The sequence below is a fragment of the Pristiophorus japonicus genome, chromosome 4 (genome assembly GCF_044704955.1).
Source record: "Pristiophorus japonicus isolate sPriJap1 chromosome 4, sPriJap1.hap1, whole genome shotgun sequence".
Classification (NCBI taxonomy): Eukaryota; Metazoa; Chordata; class Chondrichthyes; family Pristiophoridae; genus Pristiophorus; species Pristiophorus japonicus.
The window spans coordinates 207,972,255-207,995,147 of record NC_091980.1 but is presented as its reverse complement, the minus strand read 5'-3'; the positions used below and the strand labels follow the sequence as shown (position 1 = coordinate 207,995,147).

Below are 22,893 nucleotides of genomic sequence, written 5' to 3'. Positions count from 1 at the left end.
TTGAAGCAGCAAGGAACATTAACTTAACACAAAAACAAAAGCAAAATACTGTGGATGCTGGAAATCTGAAATAAAACCTCAGCCAGTCAGACAGCATCTGTGGAGAGAGAATCAGAGTTAACGTTGAAACATTACTGTTTCTCTCTCCACAGATGCTGCCCGACCTGCTGAGTATTTCCTGCATTTTCTGTTTTTATTAACTTGCCATCATTGGCACATAAGCCTTACAAATCAGTTCAATGCAGTAAATCTAGTTTTATTCTTTTTTATTAGGAGATGTGTCTATCAGTATCTCAGTGTCAAACTGCCAGATCCAGGAGAATGTGGTGAGTAGTGTTTCCAGAAGAGAAAGGCACTTTAATGTGCACAAACTGTAATGAAAATCCATCACTGAAGCCCAATTGTGACATTAAATTACCGTGCTTCAGACAGTCTTATTTATCTTCTGCGTTGTCCATTCTGTTTGTCTAACCTACTTAAAAGAAAAGTCAGTTCTGGGAGGGCCAGTCAATGGCCTCTTGCAGGATACTGAAAATAGATATGGATCATCGATCAGATCCATTTCAGGAGTAGCTGATTATTGACCATAATCCACAACCCCTCTAACCCCATCTTGTCTGCACTGAGACACTGTGGTTCAGGTGTAAATGTTCATTTAATCTCAGAGCAATTTTTAAAGTTGCACATACTTGTCACAATTTCAATTTAAAACACTTCAGTGCAGATGGGCTGTTTCACAGGTCTGTTTGTGGACTGGGAAATAGAGCTAAAACGTAAATGTATCAAACAAGGTTCCAGCTGTAAACTATTAGTTTTATGCAGACATATCAAAGAGCAAACATGTTTCCTGGAAAATGGAAATATTCATTAAAAGAAGGCAAGATAAACGGCAGAGAGGAAGTTAACTCAGAGGAGCAGAAACTAACTAAAGCCTAGAAATGATTGATGGCAATATTATCACTGAACACTACGGGGCAGCAAGTTTGTACGACATTTCATTTGTCTACTTTTTAAATTCACATTTAACTCATTTATTTTAAGTGGATTAATCCATCTGCTAAAATAATTAACAGAGGAATGATGACGTTAAACATTTAGCTTCTAATAGCAATTTGTGGCTTAAATTTGCACTTTGAATTTATCGCTAGGGTGAAAAGTCTTCACAGGCTGTAAACATAAAATCATCCTAGTCTAGTCGACCATGATATGCACAAGTATATAAATGGAGTACTCTAGGAGGAGCTCTCAATCCAGGAAGTCCCGCCCGTGACCTAAATTTGCATTACCGTCCCCTGAGAGGAAATGGAGCGCAATGTCAGGCGCTCCACTTCCTGCCGGGGGCGGGTCTGGGGCACTAATCTCGGGAATGTCAGAGCCCTATGCGGCCTCTCTGTGTAGCGCTGATGTGATCAAAGGGTCCTCCCCTGCTGTTAAAGGGGAGGGCAGGCTGCGAGTTCTGCAGTGGTTTCGAGTGGTCTCCACTATGCCACCGCAGATGCGGGGTGTCATAGCCGCAGCCTAGCACAGAAACGGAGTGTCGGGTTGCACCATCGTGGCACAGACCCCGCGGACAATATCACGGAAGTCGACCGCAAAATCAAAGTGGCGCCGCGCTCCTCCCTTTAAGTTTCGCCCCGCGAGTGGCGCTGAAAGCGCCCGCGGCGGCCTTATGAGGCACTGGCCAATTTCTGCGGCGGGACAAAAATGGGTCGCTGCACATGGCGATGACATCATCGCCGGAGGCACAGCAGTCCGGGGCGCTACTGGCGGGAGTAGGGCGTTACCAGTTTTGCGCCTCCCCTAACTCCCGCCTCTCCCCAGGTGAGAAATGGTTTGCGCCCTGTTAGCGTCGCAAACCTTGCGAATATCTTCCCTCACAACTTGTGGTATAAAAAGAGAAAGTAGTCTTACAAGCCTCCCTGTCTCTGTAATCTCCATCAGCCTCACAACCTCTCCAGATGCCTGCGCTCCTCAAATTCTGCCCTCTTGAGCATCCCTGATTATAACTGCTCAACCATTGGTGGCCGTACCTTCAGCTGCCTGGGCCCTATTCTCTGGAACTCCCTCCCTGAACCTCTGTGCCTCTTTACCTCGCTTTTCTCCTTTAAGACGCTCCTTAAAACCTATCTCTTTGACCAAGCTTTTGATCATCTGCCGTAATTTCTTCTTATGTTGCTCGGTTTCAAATTTACTTTTTGTCTTATAACACTCTTGTGAGGCACCTTGGGACGTTTTACTACATTAAAGCTGCTATATAAATACAAGTTGTTGTTGTTGTTCATAAAAATATCTCAGTTGACATGTTTTATAGTTTCACATTTTAATTCAACTTTTATAAAAGGTTTGTATGTATTCCCATTTATTCAGCCAATGCCTGCTTAAGTTATAGAACATAGAATCGTAGAATAGTATTGCACAGAAGGAAGCCAATCGGCCCATCGAGTCTGCAGCGGCTCTTTCGATGAGCAGCCTAGTTAGTCCCACTCCCAGGCTCTTTCCCCATATCCCTGCCATTTTTTCTCCTTCAAGTATTAATCCAATTCCCTTTTGCACACCACAATTGAATCTGTTTCTATGACTCTATCAGATAGTGCAGTCAAAATCCTAACCACTCATTGTGTAAACATGTTTTTCCTCATGTCATCTCTGGTTCTTGTGTCAATCACCTAAAATCTGTACCTTCTGCTTATTGACCCTTCAGGCATTGGAAACCATTTCTCTTTATTTTACCTAAGCCCTTAATGATTTTGAACACCTCTATCAAATCTCCTTTCAGCCTTCTCTGATCGAAGGAGAATAACTCCAGCTTCTCCAGTCTATCCACATAAATGAAATCCCTCATCCCTTCCTAATTTGTGGTGCCCAAAATTGGAAACAACACTCCAGCTGCGGCTAACCTAGTGTATTATATAGGTTTAGCATAACACCTGGCTTTTGTACTCTATGCCTCCATTCATAAAGCTCAGGATTCCATGGGCTAGAAATTCCAACTCATTTGCCTCCCGTTAGCTCCCCCAGGGGGTGCTAATGGGACACAAATGACTTTCAAACAGAGTGCAGCGCTGTTAACGACACCTGCCATATTGGGCGGGAGTTTAGCGGTGGTGCTATGGCTTTGCGCCCCGTTCTCCTACGCCTGGAGATCCTGACGTCATTACCGCACGCATCGCCCCGTTAGTGCCTCGGCCCCGAAATGCACTTTCGCCTCCTGCAGCAGCACCGGGCGAAAACACCGGTAGCAGCGGGAGGCGCTGCTTGGGCAGCTGGCTGCTAACGGGGCAAAAATTAAAGACTGAGTGAAAAATTTTAAAAACTGACCTTCTTGGCGCTGCTGATACGATTTCTTCACAGAGTCCTGGCTGCGATCGCTCAGCCTGGCACTCTGCTTGGACTGATCACGCCACTCCATGGTGATTCAGGTAGGCCCCTCTTTACTTTCCAGAGTCGGCAGTGTAGGCCCTGCCCCATTAGTGCCCTTGGAAGGAAGTGGAGCGCTTGATTTAGCACTGCACTTCCTTCCGAGGGCAGTAACCCGAATTTTTGGAGGTGGGTGAGACTTCAGCGCTTGGCACTAAGTCTTGCACCTCCCAACTGTAACCGCCCCCAAACGGGGCAATACTGAATTTATACCCGCATGTTTAATTCACTGCTTTGCTAACCTGTCCTGCCACCTTCAAAGATTTGTGCACAAACACTTCCAGATCTCTCTGTTCTTGAACCATCTTTAAAATTGTATCATTTAGCTTGTATTGCCACTCCTTATTCTACCTACCAAAATGTACCACCTCACATATGTGTCTGCCCATTCCACCAGCCTATGCCTTCTTGAAGTCTATTATTATCTTTCTCACTGTTTACTACACTTCCAAGTTTCGTGTCATCTGCAAATTTTGAAATTGTGCCCTGTACCCCCCCCAAGTCCAAATCACTAATATATATCAAAAACAGCAGTGGTCTTAGTACTGAACCTTGGAGAACATCTCTGATGATTCCTAAATACATAATTTTGTCACAGAACTTGTGAACTATTTTGCTGCTCATTAGAGATGAGCAAAATAAGAGAGCAATGTATAGGAGCTTCATTTTTTGGCATTCCAAGATTAAATGCAAAATCTGTGATTTTCATCTTGGTGAGGAAGTCCTTTTTCAGCAATGAGGCTTGAGTAATCTATTTTAATGAATGTGAAAATGCAGTAATGTAACTGTCTTCCAACAGGATATCAGCACAGTATATCAAATATTTCCAGATGAAGTACTGGGATCAGGACAGTTTGGAATAGTCTACGGAGGTAATAATCTTACCATAACGATCAAAAGTTACCATATTTTAACAGCATCAATCATAATTGTATCCATGGGTAATTAAACTGTAGAATAACTATGTCCTAACGACACTCATTCGGTTGAAAGTAGATATTTTATGTTGAGTGATTTCCTAATTTATTAATATTTCTGTAAACTTTAATTTCTCCATTCATGGAACAAAATCCTAGCGTGGATTATAACCAGTCACACTATCTACATTTAGGATCCGCTGGCAGTGATTTGTAAGCTGAATTGTGTTTTTTTGCAAAGGTATTTCTCTCCAGCAAGTAGTATAAAATAACTGGTACTATTTTATAAATGATATTTTATGGTCTGTGAGAAAGAATAAAAAAATCTTTAACCTGGGCAATCACTTGCTTTGATGTGTCAATTCTCCTGTTAGTGTGAAGAGCTTGACAGTTGCACCAAGTGATGCAAGAGATGTAGGAGAAAAGGTTTTACAACTGTCTGCAACATGTCAGTTAACGATTCCTCCATACCAGGGGCATCTCGTAGTGCAGTGTTTTGCACAGATTGCAGATATTGTTTAAAAATGTTACAGGAGGTGTTACCTATATTTAAGCTTAATTTCTTATTTAAATACTATAATTAAGCATTTATCTACAACAAAGCACTAAACGAAACAAGTAAACTTCTTGTAAGCTCCTATTGCTGTGCAAAATCTCTTATTATCTTGCCAAATAATTGATCATTCTTGCAGATTTTACTTTTGCCTGCATTGATATCCAGAGTAATTGGATAAAAATTTCAATTATCAAAACCTGGAATGTTAGTGTGTGAAATCACAGAAACCAGGAAAATCAGATGCATATATATTCTATTTCAAATCATGAATTGCACTTCATGGAAAATATGCAGGTATATGTTATAGTCACTAGATCAGCTTAAAGGTCTCCTGAATAGTAAAGTCACAGTGAATGGCTGCAGACACAAAACATGTTACAATTGGCAAATACAAGTTAAACCTCTCTTATCCAGAACTCCCTTATTCGGAACCATCCTTCGTCTGAAACCATTCCCGGCCACCGGGTGGCGCATGTGCAGAACTCTGGAATTCCGACATGAACAAATTGAAGTCCTTCCTTGCTGCCGAATCCCGCAATCGCTGGCCTGACCCCGTGATCCACTGCCCCCCCCCCCTCATGATCTCACTGCCGCACTCCCAGCCCCAAGCCAGCCTTCCAGCCTGCCCCAATATCCCCTTGCTCTGTACCTGTACCATCCAATTTAAAGCGACCACCCCTCATCCAGAAAAATCCCTTATCCAGAACAGGCCAGGTCATGAGGGTTACTGAAGAGTGCCAACACTCCAGTCAGTCACCAAGAAATCTACTCTTCCACTCGTGATTCTTTTTAACAATCTTATTTTATGTCATGCTAAAGGACAATTAACATCAATGAAGATACTACAGTCAACTTTATCTTTTTCTAAATTCCAAGAATTTTACTGTTAACAATGGCCTGGAAATTCCGGCCTCCCTAGCTACGTACTGAGTGTCTACGGACCCGGGAAGGTATCGCAAAAGCCGTTTTTCAGTGCACAATGCGCATGCGCTGAAAACTGTTTTTTCCGAAGCTTGACAGATCCAACGCACATCGGGAGCGAGGACATTTGCAAGGGCAAGATGGCGGGATTTACCCATGTCTTGCCCAGCAAATGTCCTCAAAATCCTTGTGCCTGATAAAAGCAGGCGCATAGCCTACTTTTACACACATAAGAGTTTTAAAACATACAAAAATATAATTAAATTAAATTTAAAAAACACTTTTTAAAAATCATATTTAAAAAAAATGTTTTAAAAACTCAGAATTTTTTAAAATCTAAGATATTTATTAACTTTAATTTTAATTTCAATTAATTTTAATTATGTGAGGTGTGTTTTTTATTATGGTGTTTAGTGTGTTTTTTTCTCATTAATAGCAATGAGAACTCGTAGATACGGAGTTCTCATTGCTATTACTGAGAAAGCTGTGGAATACTGTACCTGATTGGTTGAGCTGTTACACGTGACTGCATCTTCTTCATTCGAACCTGGAGGACGGGAGCGCACAGGAAGAGAAGGCCTCCCCAACGGAATCTCATGCTCCTCCGGAACCACCAGGTACTTGCATAGAAATTTTTCAGGTCGGAGGCATCCGCCCGCGGGAAGCCTCCGACCGCAATTTCAGGACCAATATCTAGTCACGGAAATTGGCTCTCAGACCCTTTATTCATTGAGTTAGTGACTCAGAGACTGACATAGATGCACACAGTTTCATTTTGTGCTAGTGTACTTGTTCTCTTCAGCTATTGATTATGGCTGGTTCTATTTCCAGTCTCCACTGAGGGAGAGGCAGCAACAATCATTTTACTTTAGTTAGGTAGCACAACAATTATAAGTAATTAGCAAATTTCAACTGTAAAAAGAAGTAATGCTCAGTCCAGTGAGACAGTAACTATCCTTATTGAAATAGTGCACGTGGAAATTGGTTGAGGACAGGAATAGTCCATTGCCACTCACTGCAGAATACCGACATCAATTATAGCCACTTGAGCGAGGCTCCAGGTGACCATTGAATGATAACCAAGGACAGCTGCAGAGGGCAGGAAATGCAATTCAACAATTTAACCATCACAAGAAAAACATTGTTCCACCATTAAAGCCCATACTTAAAACTTGAATCTTTTTTGTTTGTTTGTTAGGCAAACATCGCAAGACAGGCAGAGATGTAGCGATCAAAGTAATTGATAAGCTAAGATTCCCAACAAAGCAAGAAAGTCAGCTTCGGAATGAAGTTGCCATTTTACAGGTAAATGGAGGAGAAATTCTGAACATTGACATAAAACACTTAGAAACTTCAGCGTTAGCAATGGGTGAGGGTGGGAGCGCATAGTGGGTTAACATACTGTCCTTTCACCTTTGAGACCCAGGGTAAAATCTAGTCCTGAAGTGTTGAAATCCCTCACACAACTAGCTGTAAAGTATAAATTGATTTGGATATTCTCAGCCCATTTCCGAGTGGGAACGGGACAGTTAAGTGTTGTTGGAGCAGAGTAGGGGAAGCATTACTTTACCTGACTGCAATTGTTTGGTGCCACCACTGAAACTAATGGTTTCATTCTCTAGGGCTGAAATCATTGTGAATACAAAAAAAAATCAATTCTCTAGGGCTGAAATCATTGTGAATACAAAAAAAGTCTTGCAAATATAAACTTTTAAATGGTCAGTGCCTACTATGTAATCTAAATCTTACCATAAGGTTTCACTTTTCCACAAAATACTCAAACAAATTATTTAAATGATTTTGTTCCACTTAAAACATCCATTATCTGTGAAAAGAACATCTTTTTATAGATACAATTTCTTCACCTAGAATCTGCATCACCCTGGTGTAGTGAATTTGGAATGCATGTTTGAGACTCCAGAAAGAGTGTTTGTTGTCATGGAAAAGCTCCATGGAGACATGCTGGAAATGATCCTGTCAAGCAAGAAAGGAAGACTGCCAGAACGCATAACAAAGTTTCTTATTACACAGGTATGTGACAGTTACAAGGGCCAGCTGATTAATAATACAATCTTCAAAACTGACGTGTAAGTAGTATCATTAATCGTACTTCTGGTGCACTTTCACTGGATTTTTTTTAAACAATTTGCAAAACCAATATATAGCCTGCAACTAAAGTGAAGCATTTCTGCTGTAAAAATATCTCTAAGATGACTTAACTTGAAAGGAAGTGTAATATTAAAAAGCCAATGCATGGGACTTCATTTGCAACTCCCTTTGAGCCCTTCGCTGTTTCTGTTCAGTTAGAAGTAAGGAGAAGCTCAGTCACTTTTGAATTTACATTATAGATCCACTCCTCACTTGCGATCACTCTGCTGAAGTTAATTTAGACCTTGGGCAGCATCTGTACCCATCATAGGTCTAATCTTAAGAGTCTGATTCAGAACGGTGAAAAATAGTGCTTGGATTTTCAGTGATGCTCAAACTACTTTGCAGCAAACACTACACATATTCAGCAAGTCACTTTTGGTTGTCTCATTTGAGATTCCTTCCAACTGGTCACAACATAGCCCTCCAATAACTGTCTTACACCTCAGGCCTAAGTAGCATCACAGATGTGAAGCCCTATCTTTTCCTTCCATTAGTCAGAGCTTCGCCTGTTATAGAAGGATGCTGATTCATCTTTGCTGGCTTCTTGATTCTATTTGCCATTCATCTCAGTTTAACAACTGAATTAATCCTTAAACTGCTGCCAGCTCCAACAAAACTTTTGGATCCTTGGTTGAAAATAGTTTCCTACGTTTTCAGCTTGCTGAGTATGAAATAACGGTTTGAGCAATCAAGACATGGTAGATGGGGGAAATGCAGTTGATGTAGTGTAAATGAAATTTGGGAATAGCTTTGACACATACCACATCGGAGATTACTAGAGAAGGTTAAGGGTATGGAATTGGAGGCGGAGGGGGGATAACAAACTAGATTAAAAATTGATTTTAATTAAAAATTTGTACAAAGGCAGAGCTTATGAGTTGGGGCAGTTTTTCAGAGTGGTTGGAAGTGGGTAGTGGTGTCCCTCGGGTTTATTTCTCGGGCCAGTTCTGTTCACTCTGTATAATAGTTTGGATTCTAGAGGGAGTGGCATCGGAATTTGCAGACGATACCAAAATAGCTCTGGATGGGGAATGTTTTTTATTCAGTTGATTGAAACCCAGCTTTAAACATCTGTTTACCAGCCAATTGAAACCCCAAAATGTAAAGACAAATCTTGTTGCATCAGCTATGCAATCGAGTTCATTTTGATGAGTTCTTACATATAGAAACTGAACAGGCTGTTTGGCACCATATCCCCACAACAACCAGATGCTCATCCTGCTCAGAGCCGTAAAAATTCAAATGCTATATATTGCATAGACTTATTCTACACTTTATTTTTCATATTAGCTCGGATTGCTATATTCTTCCTTTATTTAGTGCTTACAGAGCACTTCTGAGAGCAAGGTCAAGTCCAGTTTTGTCTATTCGCAAACCATATGTTGAATGAACAGTAGATTGTAGTTCTTGCATAGTGTTTTTAGTAATTTGATATTTTTTTAAACAGATACTTGTTGCTTTGCGACACCTTCATTTTAAGAATATAGTTCACTGTGACCTGAAACCCGAGAATGTGCTGCTAGCATCGGCTGATCCCTTACCACAGGTTAGAGTGATTATATAATCTTAACATCTGAACACAGATCCTGTAGATTTTCTATTTCTTTGCATTTTTGTACAATCCTTTTCATGCAGAATGATACGCCTAATCATTTTAATGCTCATCATACCTGGTGCTTTTCTAAACATAGGTCAAGCTTTGTGACTTTGGATTTGCACGTATTATTGGGGAGAAGTCTTTCAGGCGTTCTGTGGTGGGAACTCCAGCATATTTGGCTCCAGAAGTGCTTCGGAACAAAGGTTATAACCGATCGTTAGATATGTGGTCTGTAGGCGTTATCGTCTATGTCAGTCTTAGTGGCACCTTTCCATTTAATGAGGATGAAGATATTCATGATCAAATCCAGAATGCTGCTTTCATGTATCCACCTAATCCCTGGAAGGAGATCTCCCTTGAAGGTAAATGTAATAAGCAGACTCACTAAACCACAGCAATAAAAATAATATTTTAGTATTTCTCATTTCATTCTAAGTTCAAAGGAAGATTCAGTCTTATTCTCTGAAGGGGAGTTACAGAGAAAATATTGTTTGGTTACCACCCACCTTGAATTATTTTGCAGAGTAAAAATTAATTAGACGCTTAATATCTTTGGCAGATATGTGTGCAAAACTCCCACCCCATCAGGCATACATCCTGAATATTTACTCAACTGTAACATACTTTGATATAACATTGTGATATCTTCACTTCTTCACAGAAGTGAAAATTGTATTTGTATTGGTCACTAATCTCTATCCTGCAATACTTTGGTTGATCTACTTTATGTCCAGAGGTTTGCCAAAGCAATTATGAATACTGTCTTGTTTACTTCCAGTTTGAATTTTATATTTTCCCCGCTTTACAAATTGTGGTGTCTGAGTCCAAAAGATTTAGCAAGAATGTAATGTTGTGCTGATAATTTCAGAGAAATTGGCAGATTGGCAACAATGTGAGAACGAGAAGCGTTGTGCAATAGCTGCAGTATAACTACAGCTGACTTTCTAAAATATCTCGGGCCATTCCTGTACCACATTTAAATTTCTATGCAAGGAATAGAAAAGAGCGGAATGTCCTAGTTTCTCTCATGCACGCCAGGAGATTTAAACAATGTAACGTTAACAGGATAACAATATTCGTTTAACAGTTGGTTGCTGATTTGACAGCAGATGTATCAAAGCACACAGCTTTTAGTGGAAACCGGGTTATAGCAATCACAGATAGAGCTGAACTCCAGTCTATCTTTAACATCCTTATTCAATCCTGCTTTTAATCTCAAAAACTATAATGCATCTATATATTTAAAACAATATTTAAAGCCTTTTTTTTTCCTTTTTCTACTCTCCTGTCCTGAAGGCACTTTCTCATACTGTCACAAGCAGTTGTTCTTCATATGTGAGTCTAGTCTGTGAGTGTAGGCAGGTTATTCAAGCATGTAGGGTATCACAGCCAGACTAGATCTAGTTCTTACTCAATATCCACACCTTCACTTTCCAATGAGACTTACTAGTCTATAATCTGGGCAATATTCCCCCAACATTGGCCAACTATAGCACAAACCAGCTGAGAACAACAAACATGGTATAGATTGAACCTAGTGGCACAGTTGAAAACAATGCTGCAAATATTCAAACAGAATGTGACTCCATTTTGTATAGTGTGCCATAGATTAGCCTCTAACAATGCAGGTGCAATCAGCCAGAAGTGATTGCAAAATGTATAACTGCATTCACTTTCAGAGTAATAAGTTAAAATTCAAAGCCTATTATGTACCTCCGCATTTTTCATTACTATCAGAGCTACGGTTTAACTTTCTGATTACGATTTTCATTTTTGCCAATATGGGTTTAACCATAGGACTCCTTGGTAGCCAAGTTGAAGTAATATAAGTTTGCGTGCCTTATCTTCTAGTGGAAGCCCTTCTTGTACATTGGCCATGTTAAATTAAGACTCTGGATTAGATTTGCAGTCTAAATTTAACAAAATCATTATCCTAAATTGTCAATGTAACTAATGAGTTTCAAAAGAATTTCAGCGACTGTATGTTGAATGGAAAACCAAGTAAAGGTATAGGGAAAAAATAATTTCATTTTTTTCTTGTCACAGATTAGATTCCATAATGTGAAGAGCCAGCATAGCTTCAGGGGAAGCTGAGATCTGGAATGGTAGCACTTGCTGCTTAGTTACTTTGTCCAAGAGTAGAACATTAGGTTAGAAGAAATATTTAGCAGTTACCGCTCAGTTTTGTTTTTACTATAATATATGCGTTCACTTTCAAAATAGTAAGTTAATTTATACCCCTGTGTACCTCAACATTTTTCATTTATTTCAGAGTTAATGTTTAACTTTCTAATTAGCATATTTTTGTTTCATAACTCCCTCAGTGTAACTTGAGAACAAACTACTGCACTATTAGCATTCACACTGGTAAACGAATTGCTTGTGTCTGCCAAAGCATTTGTAAACAGCCTTTATAATTCATGTCAAACGGGTATGTTTTTTTTGTGATTGGCCATTCAGCCGAATGATGATGATGGATAGCTTTTGAAATCTGTAGCCCCGGGGTCAAGTTCACAGAGCCAGCACTTGACCCTTCCGATAAGCTTTATTTTTTTTGCATGCACTTGCTATTTTCATTGACATACTTAGCTTTAGAATCTAAATTGTACTTCTGGATTTAAAAAGTGCCAGGCCTTTAATTGTTTATTTATGTTCCAGCTATTGATGTCATCAATAATCTATTGCAAGTAAAAATGAGGAAACGTTTTAGTGTGGACAAGTCTCTCAGTCATCCCTGGTTGCAGGTGAGATGATATTTTTTATATAATTCTTTAGGCTAGTCAGTCAGAATTTCTGCACAGTTTGTCATTTCTTAAGCCAATCTTGGAAGATGCTGCTGCATCATCAACTCCAGAACAGTCTCTCTCAGCCTAGTACAAAGATTCAAGAATGTAATAGTTAGTCAATATTTTCTTTGAAAATTGAATTGCTTTCATTTTTGTTAATCCTCATCAAGCCATAGCTGGGAACCAGACCTTGCAGACTGAACTGCATTTTGTGTTTGGACCTAGTCTCTTCTCATTTTATGACTTGAAATCAGCTAGGATGTTATTAACACCCAGCTAGCCCCCTTATGGAATAAGAGTGAGTGCATATATGTACACAGGTATATATTGTGGGTCAGTCCAATCTTATATTCTGTCAGGACCACTACTGTCCTGGTGGTCATCCTTGCTATATTAGTATTTGTACTGTAACTAGGTTTTTAAAACCATTTGTATAAATTGATTTTAATGTAATTGTTACACATTTGGATTTGCTGTAGATAACCTTTTGTGTTCAGTGGCATAAGTTGCTCACCTAAGTGATTCCCATGTCTTTTACATTCTGGAGTGTGTAATGTGTGCATCCTGTGAGTATGCTCACAGGTTTGTAGATCTGTTGCATTGTGAGTGGCTTAGCCAGTCACGTGATGTTCACAAGACTCAATAAAACCCCGGTCAGTCTAGATCATCCAAGATAAGGTATGCAGTTGTGAGCCTCGTGGATGAACTGGTAATCTGTAGTGTGATTGTTAAACCTTTGTTAATAAACCAACTAGTTCTTAATAGCAATGTGTTGCTATGAATTCTTAAGCAAAGAACTCATGAAGCAAATACATTACAGAGTGGACTCACACGGACTGTCATTTGTCTTGGGTGGTAGCCAAAACAGAAGATAGTGAATCGGCAGCCGGTTTACACGCCACCCTCATTTTTTTCCCATTGAATTCAGTAGAAAAGAAAATTGGGTGGAGTGTAAAACAGACTGCTGATTCGCTATTGCTCATTTAGTATGACAACCCAAAACAAATTTCACACTCTCACTGCCCAATATCTACTTATGCGATAGCTTACCACAGGGGATGCAACAATGCATCCCCCTTGACACACATACTGGATATTATGGGGCCGAAATTCATCACTCACCACCCACTGCCGCCAACTGCCGGCCACTGCCGCTGACATTGCTCTTCTTTATCCGCCCAGTGCCACTTTTGATGTGGCCTGGAGCGGGCGGGAGAGGAGAGCTGCCGGGAACCACCCGCTGATGTCAGCGAATGGCAGGACTCAGCGGCAGAACGGGGCTGAACCGCTGGCTAGAGGCTGGTCTGTCCCCCGACGGTTACTATGAAGAACCTGAAAAAAAGGTAAGTAAACATTTTTTTTTACATTTCCACAGCAAATTACCTGCATGGGATCCCCTAGAGGTCTTCCAATAGTTTTTTATTTTTTTATTGCTGCATTTTTTTTCCAGGTCTTCGACCCTCCATGGGCCCGACTCCATCCTCGGCAGCACTTGGGTGGCAAGCGCCTCTGCTGCCGAGAGTGAGAGCTGCCGCCCAGATTGGCAGTGTACATCATCCATTTTCCACCCACCGACCCTCGAGGGACCTCAGCGATGAATATCCCGCCGAAAGTACCATCCGGTACCTCGGTGGCCATCGGCGGCACTTTGGGTGGCATTTGGGCGGGCAGAGGCCTTGATGAAAATCGGCCCCCATGTCCCTTTCACACAAGCTGTCACCTGTGCTCCTCCAATCATTCACTGGGAATGTAAGTTGTGAGGAGGAGGCAAAGAGGCTTCAAGGGGATATAGACAGGCTAAGCGAGTGGGCAATAACATGGCAAATGGAATATAATGTGGAGAAATGTGAAGTTATCCACTTTGGTAGGAATAATAGAAAAACAGTATTTTTTAAATGGTGAGAGATTGGTGTTCAGAGGGACCTGGGTGTCCTTGTACACGAATCATTGAAAGCTAACATGCATGTACAGCAAGCAATTAAGAAAGCAAATAATCTGTTGGCCTTTACTCCAATAGGATTTGAGTATATGAGTAAAGATGTCTTATTGTAATTATATAGGGTCCTGGTGAGACCACATCTGGAGTATTGTGTACAGTTTTGCTCTCCTGAGGAAAGATATACTTGCCATAGAGGGAGTGCAACGAAGATTCACCAGACTGATTCCTGGAATGGGGGGATTATCTTATGAGGAGAGATTGAGTAGACTAAGCCTATATTCTTTAGATTTTAGAAGAATGAGAGGTGATCTAATTAAAAATACAAAATTCTTACAGGACTTAACAGGGTAGATGCAGGGAAAATAACCCTTCTGCATCCTAACCAACTGGGTCTGAGCCTGCCCTAACAGCTGTCTGTTTCAAAACCTGTCAGCATGTGTTTCTGTCCCTATTTTAAACCCATCTGTTCACAACCAGAGGGGCTGCCTTATGCCAGAAAACCCCTGCTGATTGCAGGACCAGAGACTTCCCAACACAGTGGGAAGGTGTTTATCAATTACTAAGACATGCTAAAAAATTGGTTATTGTTTCCAATGTTTGGAAAAAAAATCTTCAATGCCTAGCTTATTTGCATTTTAACCACCTTTTTGTTTTGGTGTTTTTTTTATTGTGTGAATGTACTTTGCTTTTTAAAAAAAAAACATTTAAATGTAACTCTTCTCCAAGCTCTTTCTGTGGAACAATGGTCCAAAAAATCCCCCAAATCCCAACGAGGATGACTTGCTTCCACAACAAAAGGGATGAGTTCGTGGATGTTGCAATGATATTCCAATCCTGAACTCTAGGGGTAGGAAGATGTCTGTGCGTGAATTTTTTTAACGTGTGGTGACCGTTGCACATCCGCCACTACACGGGCTTGACAGAGCCAGGCCTTTATCCAGTGGCAAGGGTTAACCAGGAGGACTGGAGACCTGCTCTGCTGCATGGACCTAGTGTGCACACATATCGCAGTGTGGGCTGGCCCATGCTGCACCTGGGCCCATGGCTCTTCTGGGCCCATACCCCCATTTGCCGCATCTCCGCCATGATCTCTCACCGCTCCTTCCCACAAACATTCGCTGCATCTCCGCCACAATCTCTCACCACTCCTCCACCACAATCTCTTGCCGCTCCTCCGCCATGAAACATTCACCACACCTCCACTACGATCTCTCACCGCACCTCCGCACCAAACATTTGCCGCACCTCTGTCACGATCACGCGCCGAATCATAGCCATAATCCCTCACCACTCCTCCATCCATCAAAATCCAGGTCACTGTTTAGAGCATGGGCAGGAACATCGGCGGGGCACAGATACAGTGGCAGAGCGGGAAGGTCGGGTCAGATGAGCGGCGAGAGATCGAGGCAGAAATGCAGTGGATGATTGGGACGAAAAAGATATAGCTGATTACAGTCTACCTAAATGTTTTATGTGTGTGTGAACTCAGTAAACAGAAACATGTTGACAATGCAACCTAATTGTTTCTTTTTCTTTGTTTTGAAGGACTACCAAACATGGCTGGATTTACGAGAGCTTGAGTGTAAATTTGGAGAACGCTATATCACTCACGAGAGCGACGATTCCCGCTGGGAACAGTTTGCTGGACAGCACGGCTTGGAGTATCCAGCGCACCTAGTTAATCATAAAACTGACTGCAGTGAGAACACAGAGATGGAGGAGGCAGAAATGCAGGCTCTGAGCGAGCGAGTCAGCATTCTCTGAAAGGAAATAGGACTCAAGTAAGCGGAAAAAACAGCTACAACTTCTGCCCCTCCACAGCTAGGAAGGAATGCTTGATTTCTACTGATGAATGTAAACTTGCAAAGCAATTGCCATTTTAATACACAGTTTCAACCCCAATTGTCATACTCCAGTAGTTAAAAAGTAATGTGCCCTTCAGACTTTCACATTTGACAAGTTCACTTATTGCGTTTCAAGCAGCATTGTGCATATATTTTTGTGTGTGTGCGACTATGTTCTTGTACACCCTGTGCTAATGGCAAGCACAAAATCTATAACTGCAAGTTAATAGATGGTATTTTTCACATTCCATAAAGAGTTTCCAGTGTGCCTTTGCTGGTGAGCATTTCCATGTATCTACAACGCACCTCTAATCAGGGTGAGAAGTTATTTGTAAATTTTGCTTTATAATGTGTTTTTAATCTCTTTCAGTATTTAGCTGTATGCCAACTCTTGGAAGAGTATAACATTATAGCTGTTCTGTGAACAATTTTCAGCTTGTTAAGAACAAAGGATTTTTTAAATATACATGTAACTTTTGGGATAACTATGTCCAAAATGTATAGCTTATCAGCAACAAACTGCTATGAGGGAATAATACTCAAAATGTACAGTTATAGAACACTTGTTTTATGTACAAATGTGAGCTGCTCTTGTAAGCCTCAATGCCTTAGTTATGGTGTTTCTTACAGGATTGGTCAGGTTGAATTCTGCTACATTTTTTATGTTGTAGCATTTAAACTAAAAAATGCTTGATTACCATGTGGCCTCTGTCTAAAAGGTTTGAATAAATTACAGTGTTGTCAAAATGTTCAGGAAGTTTCATTTCCAGGCATCTTAGAATATTTTGCCCCAAACTTCAAGAATGAAAACAGAATCAAACTTTTGAAATCTCTGGCATATAATCATATGATCATTGACATCTCTCCAACTGTCTAAATTTTCCTGCAACATGACTAACTGCTATGTCTGACCTAGCCATTTCAACTCCTTTCCACAAACCAAACTTTTAAATTACTCGAGCAAGGCTCTTGCTATGAAACCATTATCCAGTAGGTTCACACCACCTCAGCAGCAGTTTCTGCAGAGCTGCACTCCTTCACTACATACACAGACTGAGGCTTCACTTGACATCAAAGAATCAAATTTCCCATCTGCAATTAAATAACTCCTGAATCAAATTTAAAAAGATAGATTTCCACTGTTGGGGAGAGATGTTACATGGATGTACTGTTTGCTCACATTGTTCAGGTGGATTCACTAGTTGACCTATATCAAAGAGCTCTTTCTATGGGCTCAATTTTTCCCAGTTATTTGCGCCGCTTTTTTGGCATGCACCGCTTTTTTTGACGTAAATTAAAATATCCAAGTTTCCCCAAAGTTTTTCACCAGCATAACTCAGTTTGTCACAATTATTTTAGGTTAGTATATTTTGCGTCATGGGGGCGTAACCTGATGTCTGTACCAGTTTATCAGATTTATGCAAGTTTGGCTAACTTACATTTTCCTAGGATGGCGTATGTGACCACTCCCAAAAAATCTTCTGGGCACTTAAGAAAAACCAGCACACATTAAAAAATCGGCGCACAAAGACGCCATTGTTTTTATGCAAAGTTTTGGAGGGAGTCAAGAAAACATTAAAACATCATGAAGCTTAATTTTTTTCAAAATTAAAATGGAGAAAATGGAAGTCTAATGCAATTCTTTAATTTTGGATTTTTTTTCAAAGTGCCACGCCATCACCGAACGTCTCCTCACCGGGCTCGAGGGTCGGAGCGTCGGCCGGTAGAATCATTCCCTCGCCTAGACACAGGGGCTCGGGGCTCAGCTTCAAAAGAAGCTCGTGAGAGGGTGCAGGTGTGTGGAAGCCGAACTGAAGGGATAAAAAGCCTTACACTATGCAACAGCTTCAAAAGAAGCCCGGGATGGGGGTTTGCCGAGCCCCTGTGTCCGGGTGAGGGAGCGTTTCTGCCGGCTGACCCTCAAGCTCACTGGGGAGACATTCGGTCGCTGGTGGGGTGTTACTTTGAAAAAACTCTAATATTAAAGAATTGCATTAGACTCCATTGCCTCAAATGTCCTCATTGAATACCTAGCTTCCCGTTCTAAGCAAGCCTATTGTGTATGCGCAGACCAGTGTGTGGTCCATACTAGGGTGTCGACCTTGGGGATAGAGAGAGGAGAGAAGCTTTAACTCCTTTTCCCGCTGTTTTGAGCTTCTTGCAAAGGTACAATTTAATTATGGAGGCAATATTGACAATGCCATATCTCGTGCATGCCTTCTGCATGATGGTGCTGCGGAGGAGACGATTCAACATCATCGCATGAGGAACCTCAGAGCACGTAGGATGATGGGCAGGAGGCCTTATCCACATCGGGTATATCGAGACAGGAGTTCATACCTCTAACTGAGTGATGCAGACTGTGTGAGAAGGCTGCATTTCTGCAAAGAAGTTATAACCGAGGTCTGTGAGTTAGTAAAAGCAGACCTGCAACCTAGAAGTGTCAGGAGGACTGCTTTGTCAGTTGAAATGCTTTGTCAGTTGAAGTGAAGGTTACAGCTTCACTTTCATTCTATGCATCTGGATCATTCCAGGCCACAACTGGGGATGTGTGCATCATTTCTCAACATGCAACACATATCTGCATTTGGCAGGTGACTGCTGCACTGTATGGCCAGAGGAATGACTGCATAAAATTCACCATGACCGCCCAGGCAATGCGTGAAAGGGCTCTGGGCTTCTCCAGGATTGCTGGCTTCCCAAAGGTACAGGCTGCATTGATTGTACCCACTTTGCCTTGCAAGCACCTTTAGAGGATTCCGAGATGTGCAGCAATAGAAAAGGCTTCCACTCCATTAATGTGCAGCTCGTGTGTGATGACATGCATCGCATCATGTCAGTTGATGCGAGATACCCTGGGAGCACTCATGATGCGTTCATCATACCCGAGAGCGCTATATCTGCCATATTTCAGCAGCAGCCAGAAGGGCAGAGCTGGCTGCTGGGAGACAAAGGGTATGGCCTGGCCACCTGGCAAATGATGCTCCTACGCGTAACCCGAATGGAAGCTGACCAGGAATATAACATGTCGAACATTGCGACGCACAGCATAATAGAGAGGACCATTAGCATCTTGAAACAGCGTCCATTCCGGAGGCTACTTGTCAGTCAGTTCACTGTTGTGTGCTGCATGCTGCATACCTTAGCCATCATGAGGCAGCAGCAGCTGGTAGTAGAAGACCCACCTGAGGTGAGAGTGGCTGATGATGAGGAAGAAGAAGCAGAAGATGAGGAGGAGGAAGCCATGCAACTACCTGAACACGGAGCACGCTGACGGAGGACGGTGGGCCGTCGTGCTCCTTTAACGATTGCTCGAGCCTTGCCCCAGCAGCTCATCCGTGAACGCTTTGCTGCCTGGAGGCTCAGCGGCAACTATTCCACATGGACCATATTTACTGTTTGGACCTGTTCCGTAATATTGTGTTGTGTTAATGGAACAAATAATGGAAATTATTCTTCTTTAGTTCAAAAACTTGTGTTAATAATGGAACAAATAATGGAAATGATTTAGTTATAATTTAAAATATATTTTATCAAAAGTTTAATACTGTTTGTACTTAAATTAACTTTAATAAAAAATATTCTTGTATCAAACTTTAAAGTTTTCAGTTAAGATCACTTAAAAACTCTAAGATCACTTACAAACTTTTAAACTTGTAAATTTACATAACTTACAAAAAATTTTTAATTTGAGAACAGTTACAACAGTAACAACAACAACAACAGCAGCAAAGTAAGGATGCACCCATCTCTCCTCCACCGTATTCTAAGACCGCCTGCTGCGCTTGGTCTTGGTGACTCCAACCCTGCCCACAGGCGCAGCGTTTCTCGGGTTGGTACCAAGCTTATTCTTTCGAGCATCTCGGGTAATGCGCACTTCTTGATAATGGGGCGTGGGCAGGCGATAATGTGCAAGGCCCAGCTTGGGCCTCTTCAGAGGCTGGTCTGGGGATTGGAGTGGGAGTGGCAGTTGATTCTGTCAATGGCCGCAGGGTCTGGGCGTATTCCCTTATTGCAGCAGCTAACTCCGACATTCCCTCCCTCATGTGTCCTGATAGTGTCTCAACTACCTGCGACATTCCCTCCCTCATGTGCCCGGACAGTGTTTCCCATTTCTTGTGAGAATGTTGTTACTTCTCCTGACAGTCCCAAAACCTCATCACTCACCTCACTGATGGTGTCCAGGAGTGATCACGTAAGGTCAATGCTCTCCATACTCATTGCCATCATCTGAACCACATTTGTTAGATACTGCACCTCAGGAGAGCTCTGTCGAGCTTTCCTTCCTCTCCTTACCTTGGGTGTGGTTCGCTGTATCCCACTGGGACCTGCAGCCTCGGACGGTGATGCCCTGGGTGTGCTTCGCTGCATCCCACTGGGACCTGCAGCCTCGGACAGTGGGGCCCTGGGTATGCCTCGCTGCATCCCACTGGGACCCGCAGCCTCGGATGGTGTGCCTCACTGCGACCTACTGGAATCCCCAGCCTTGGACTGGGAGAAATCACGGAATGTCCCAACACTCGTACCACTCAGGAAAGGGTCTGCCCCCTCAATGGGCAGCATCTGCACCTCCTCCAGAGTGAGTATAGCAGTGGAGGCTTCAGCCATCCCCTCCCTCTGCCCTTCCCCCTCCCTATTCCCCTCACCCCCATGCTCTTGGTCTGGAAGGTGGGATTGGAAGATGTTCTCTTCAGGCTCGTCCGTGTCTGAATCTTCTTCTGCAACAGCTTCAGCTTCGTCACGGTTGGCCTCAAGTTCTGAAAAATATAACAGACAAATGGTTAGCAGCAGAGGAGGGGGCAGGGTGGGGGGCATGAGTAGGCTCACTCAGCTCAGGCAGCAGGCTCATTTGAAGGACCACGATGAATGATAGCACATTGCATCAACCGAAGCGTAGATGACGGAGACATCCCCATGAACTGAAGCATGGCTAACCCGCACAGTACTTAACATTTAGCAAAGCCAGATTGTGGAATTTGCGGGACTTACCCTCTCCCTCGAGTGTGGGCCCAACTTGTGAATTGGTGGTTGCTTTTAAGAACATAAGAAATAGGAGCGGGAGTAGACCATCTGGTCCCTCGAGCCTACTCCGACATTTATGGCTGATCTGATCATGGACTCAGCTCCACTTCCCTGCCCGCTTCCCAAAACCCTTTATTCCATTGTTACTCAAAAATCTGTCTATGTTCAATGACCCATCCTCCACAGCTCTTTGGGGCCGAGAATTCCATAGATTTACAACCCTCTGAGAGAAGAAATTCCTCCTCATCTCAGTTTTAAATGGGTGGCCCATAGGGCCTAAATTTCCACATGAGTTGCACCATTTTTTTGGGTGTAACTTGATTTTTCTGGACTATCATTTTAGTTGCAAATATGGCCATTTCATTTGCGCCAGTGTAAAGGAGTTAGTTAGGTTTTTTGTTAGGTCATTTTTTTTTCAAAAGGTAGCATTCCCAGCCACTTAGCCCATTTATGCCAATTTGGCCAGAAAAATGTTGTACTAAACTAACTTAGGGCAGCGCATGTGTTCACTTTTGTCCACACAGAAAGACCTTACATACAGTTAAGGAATCGGTGCAAGTAACTACATTTAAAGCACCATCAGATACCAAACAAAGCACAAAAAGTAATAAGCAATTCATTAACAAATAAAATAGAAGGAACCCTGCACCTAAAGCACCAAGACCAAAGTAATAAGCAATCAATAAATAACATGAAAAAATAGAAGGAACCCTGCACCTAAAGCACCAAAATCAATCAGTAAATAACAAATAAAAAAAAGAAGTCCTACCTTAGGGAATGCAGCAGGCCACCGATGAGGGAGCCCATTCGGCCAGGGCTAGGGACGGCTTGCTTCGGCCCCTCCCACACAGCCTGCAGCGCGCGTTTGCAGAAACAGCCTGCCAGGAGCTACTGCACATGTGCGCAGACTCTAGCGTGCATGTAGAGAGGTCCCGGCACTGTTTTCAGTGCTGGGACCTAGCTCCGCCCCCTCTCTTTCTTCTGCGCCACGCCAGCTCCACAGACGGCCCGAGAATCGGCCATGATCGCATGGATTTTTTTTGCTGCTGCTTCTGATCTAAAATGTCGGTGGGGGGCTCAAAGGTGCGCCGAAAAAAACGGATTGCCAAACTTGGGCCCTACATCCCCTAGTTTTAGTTCCCCCTATGAGTGGAAATATCCTCTCTGCATCCACCTTGTCGAGCCCCCTCATTATCTTATGTGTTTCGATAAGTTCACCTCTCATTCTTCTGAACTCCAATGAGTATAGGCCCAACCTACTCAACTTATCTTCATAAGTCAACTCCCTCATCTCCAGAATCAACTGAGTGAACTTTCTCTGAACAGCCTCCAATGCAAGTATATCCTTCCTTAAATACGGAAACCAAAACTGCACGCAGTACTCTAGGTGTGGCCTCACCAATACCCCGTACAGTTGTAACAGGACTTCTCTGCTTTTACACTCTATTCCCCTTGCAATAAAGGCCAACATTCCATTTGCCTTCCTGATTACTTGCTGTACCTGCATTCTAACTTTTTGTGTTTCATGCACAAGGGCCCCCAGGTCCCTCTGTACTGCAGCACTTTGCAATTTTTCTCCACTTAAATTATAATTTGCTTTTCTATTTTTTCTGCCAAAGTGGATAACCTCACATTTTCCCACATTATACTCCATCTGCCAAATTTTTGCCCACTCACTTAGCCTGTCTATATTCTTTTGCAGATTTTTTGTGTCCTCCTCACAATTTGCTTTCCCACCAACAA

At 42.2% G+C, this 22,893-nt stretch overlaps 1 protein-coding gene across 4 annotated transcripts in view; it reads left to right on the top strand.

The window, feature by feature from the left end:
• prkd1 (protein kinase D1) overlaps positions 1–16,996 on the top strand; it is a 438,838-nt gene extending 421,842 nt beyond the window's left edge. For all 4 annotated transcript variants that reach the window (XM_070879019.1, XM_070879017.1, XM_070879016.1 and 1 more), the window contains 8 exons: positions 274–326; positions 4,217–4,289; positions 7,010–7,116; positions 7,681–7,842; positions 9,410–9,508; positions 9,654–9,921; positions 12,218–12,303; positions 15,830–16,996. In XM_070879019.1, the coding sequence (XP_070735120.1) occupies positions 274–326; positions 4,217–4,289; positions 7,010–7,116; positions 7,681–7,842; positions 9,410–9,508; positions 9,654–9,921; positions 12,218–12,303; positions 15,830–16,048 (1,067 nt within the window). In that variant the 3' untranslated portion in view covers positions 16,049–16,996. The remainder of the gene's footprint in view (positions 1–273; positions 327–4,216; positions 4,290–7,009; positions 7,117–7,680; positions 7,843–9,409; positions 9,509–9,653; positions 9,922–12,217; positions 12,304–15,829) is intronic.
• The last annotated feature ends 5,897 nt before the right edge of the window (positions 16,997–22,893 follow it).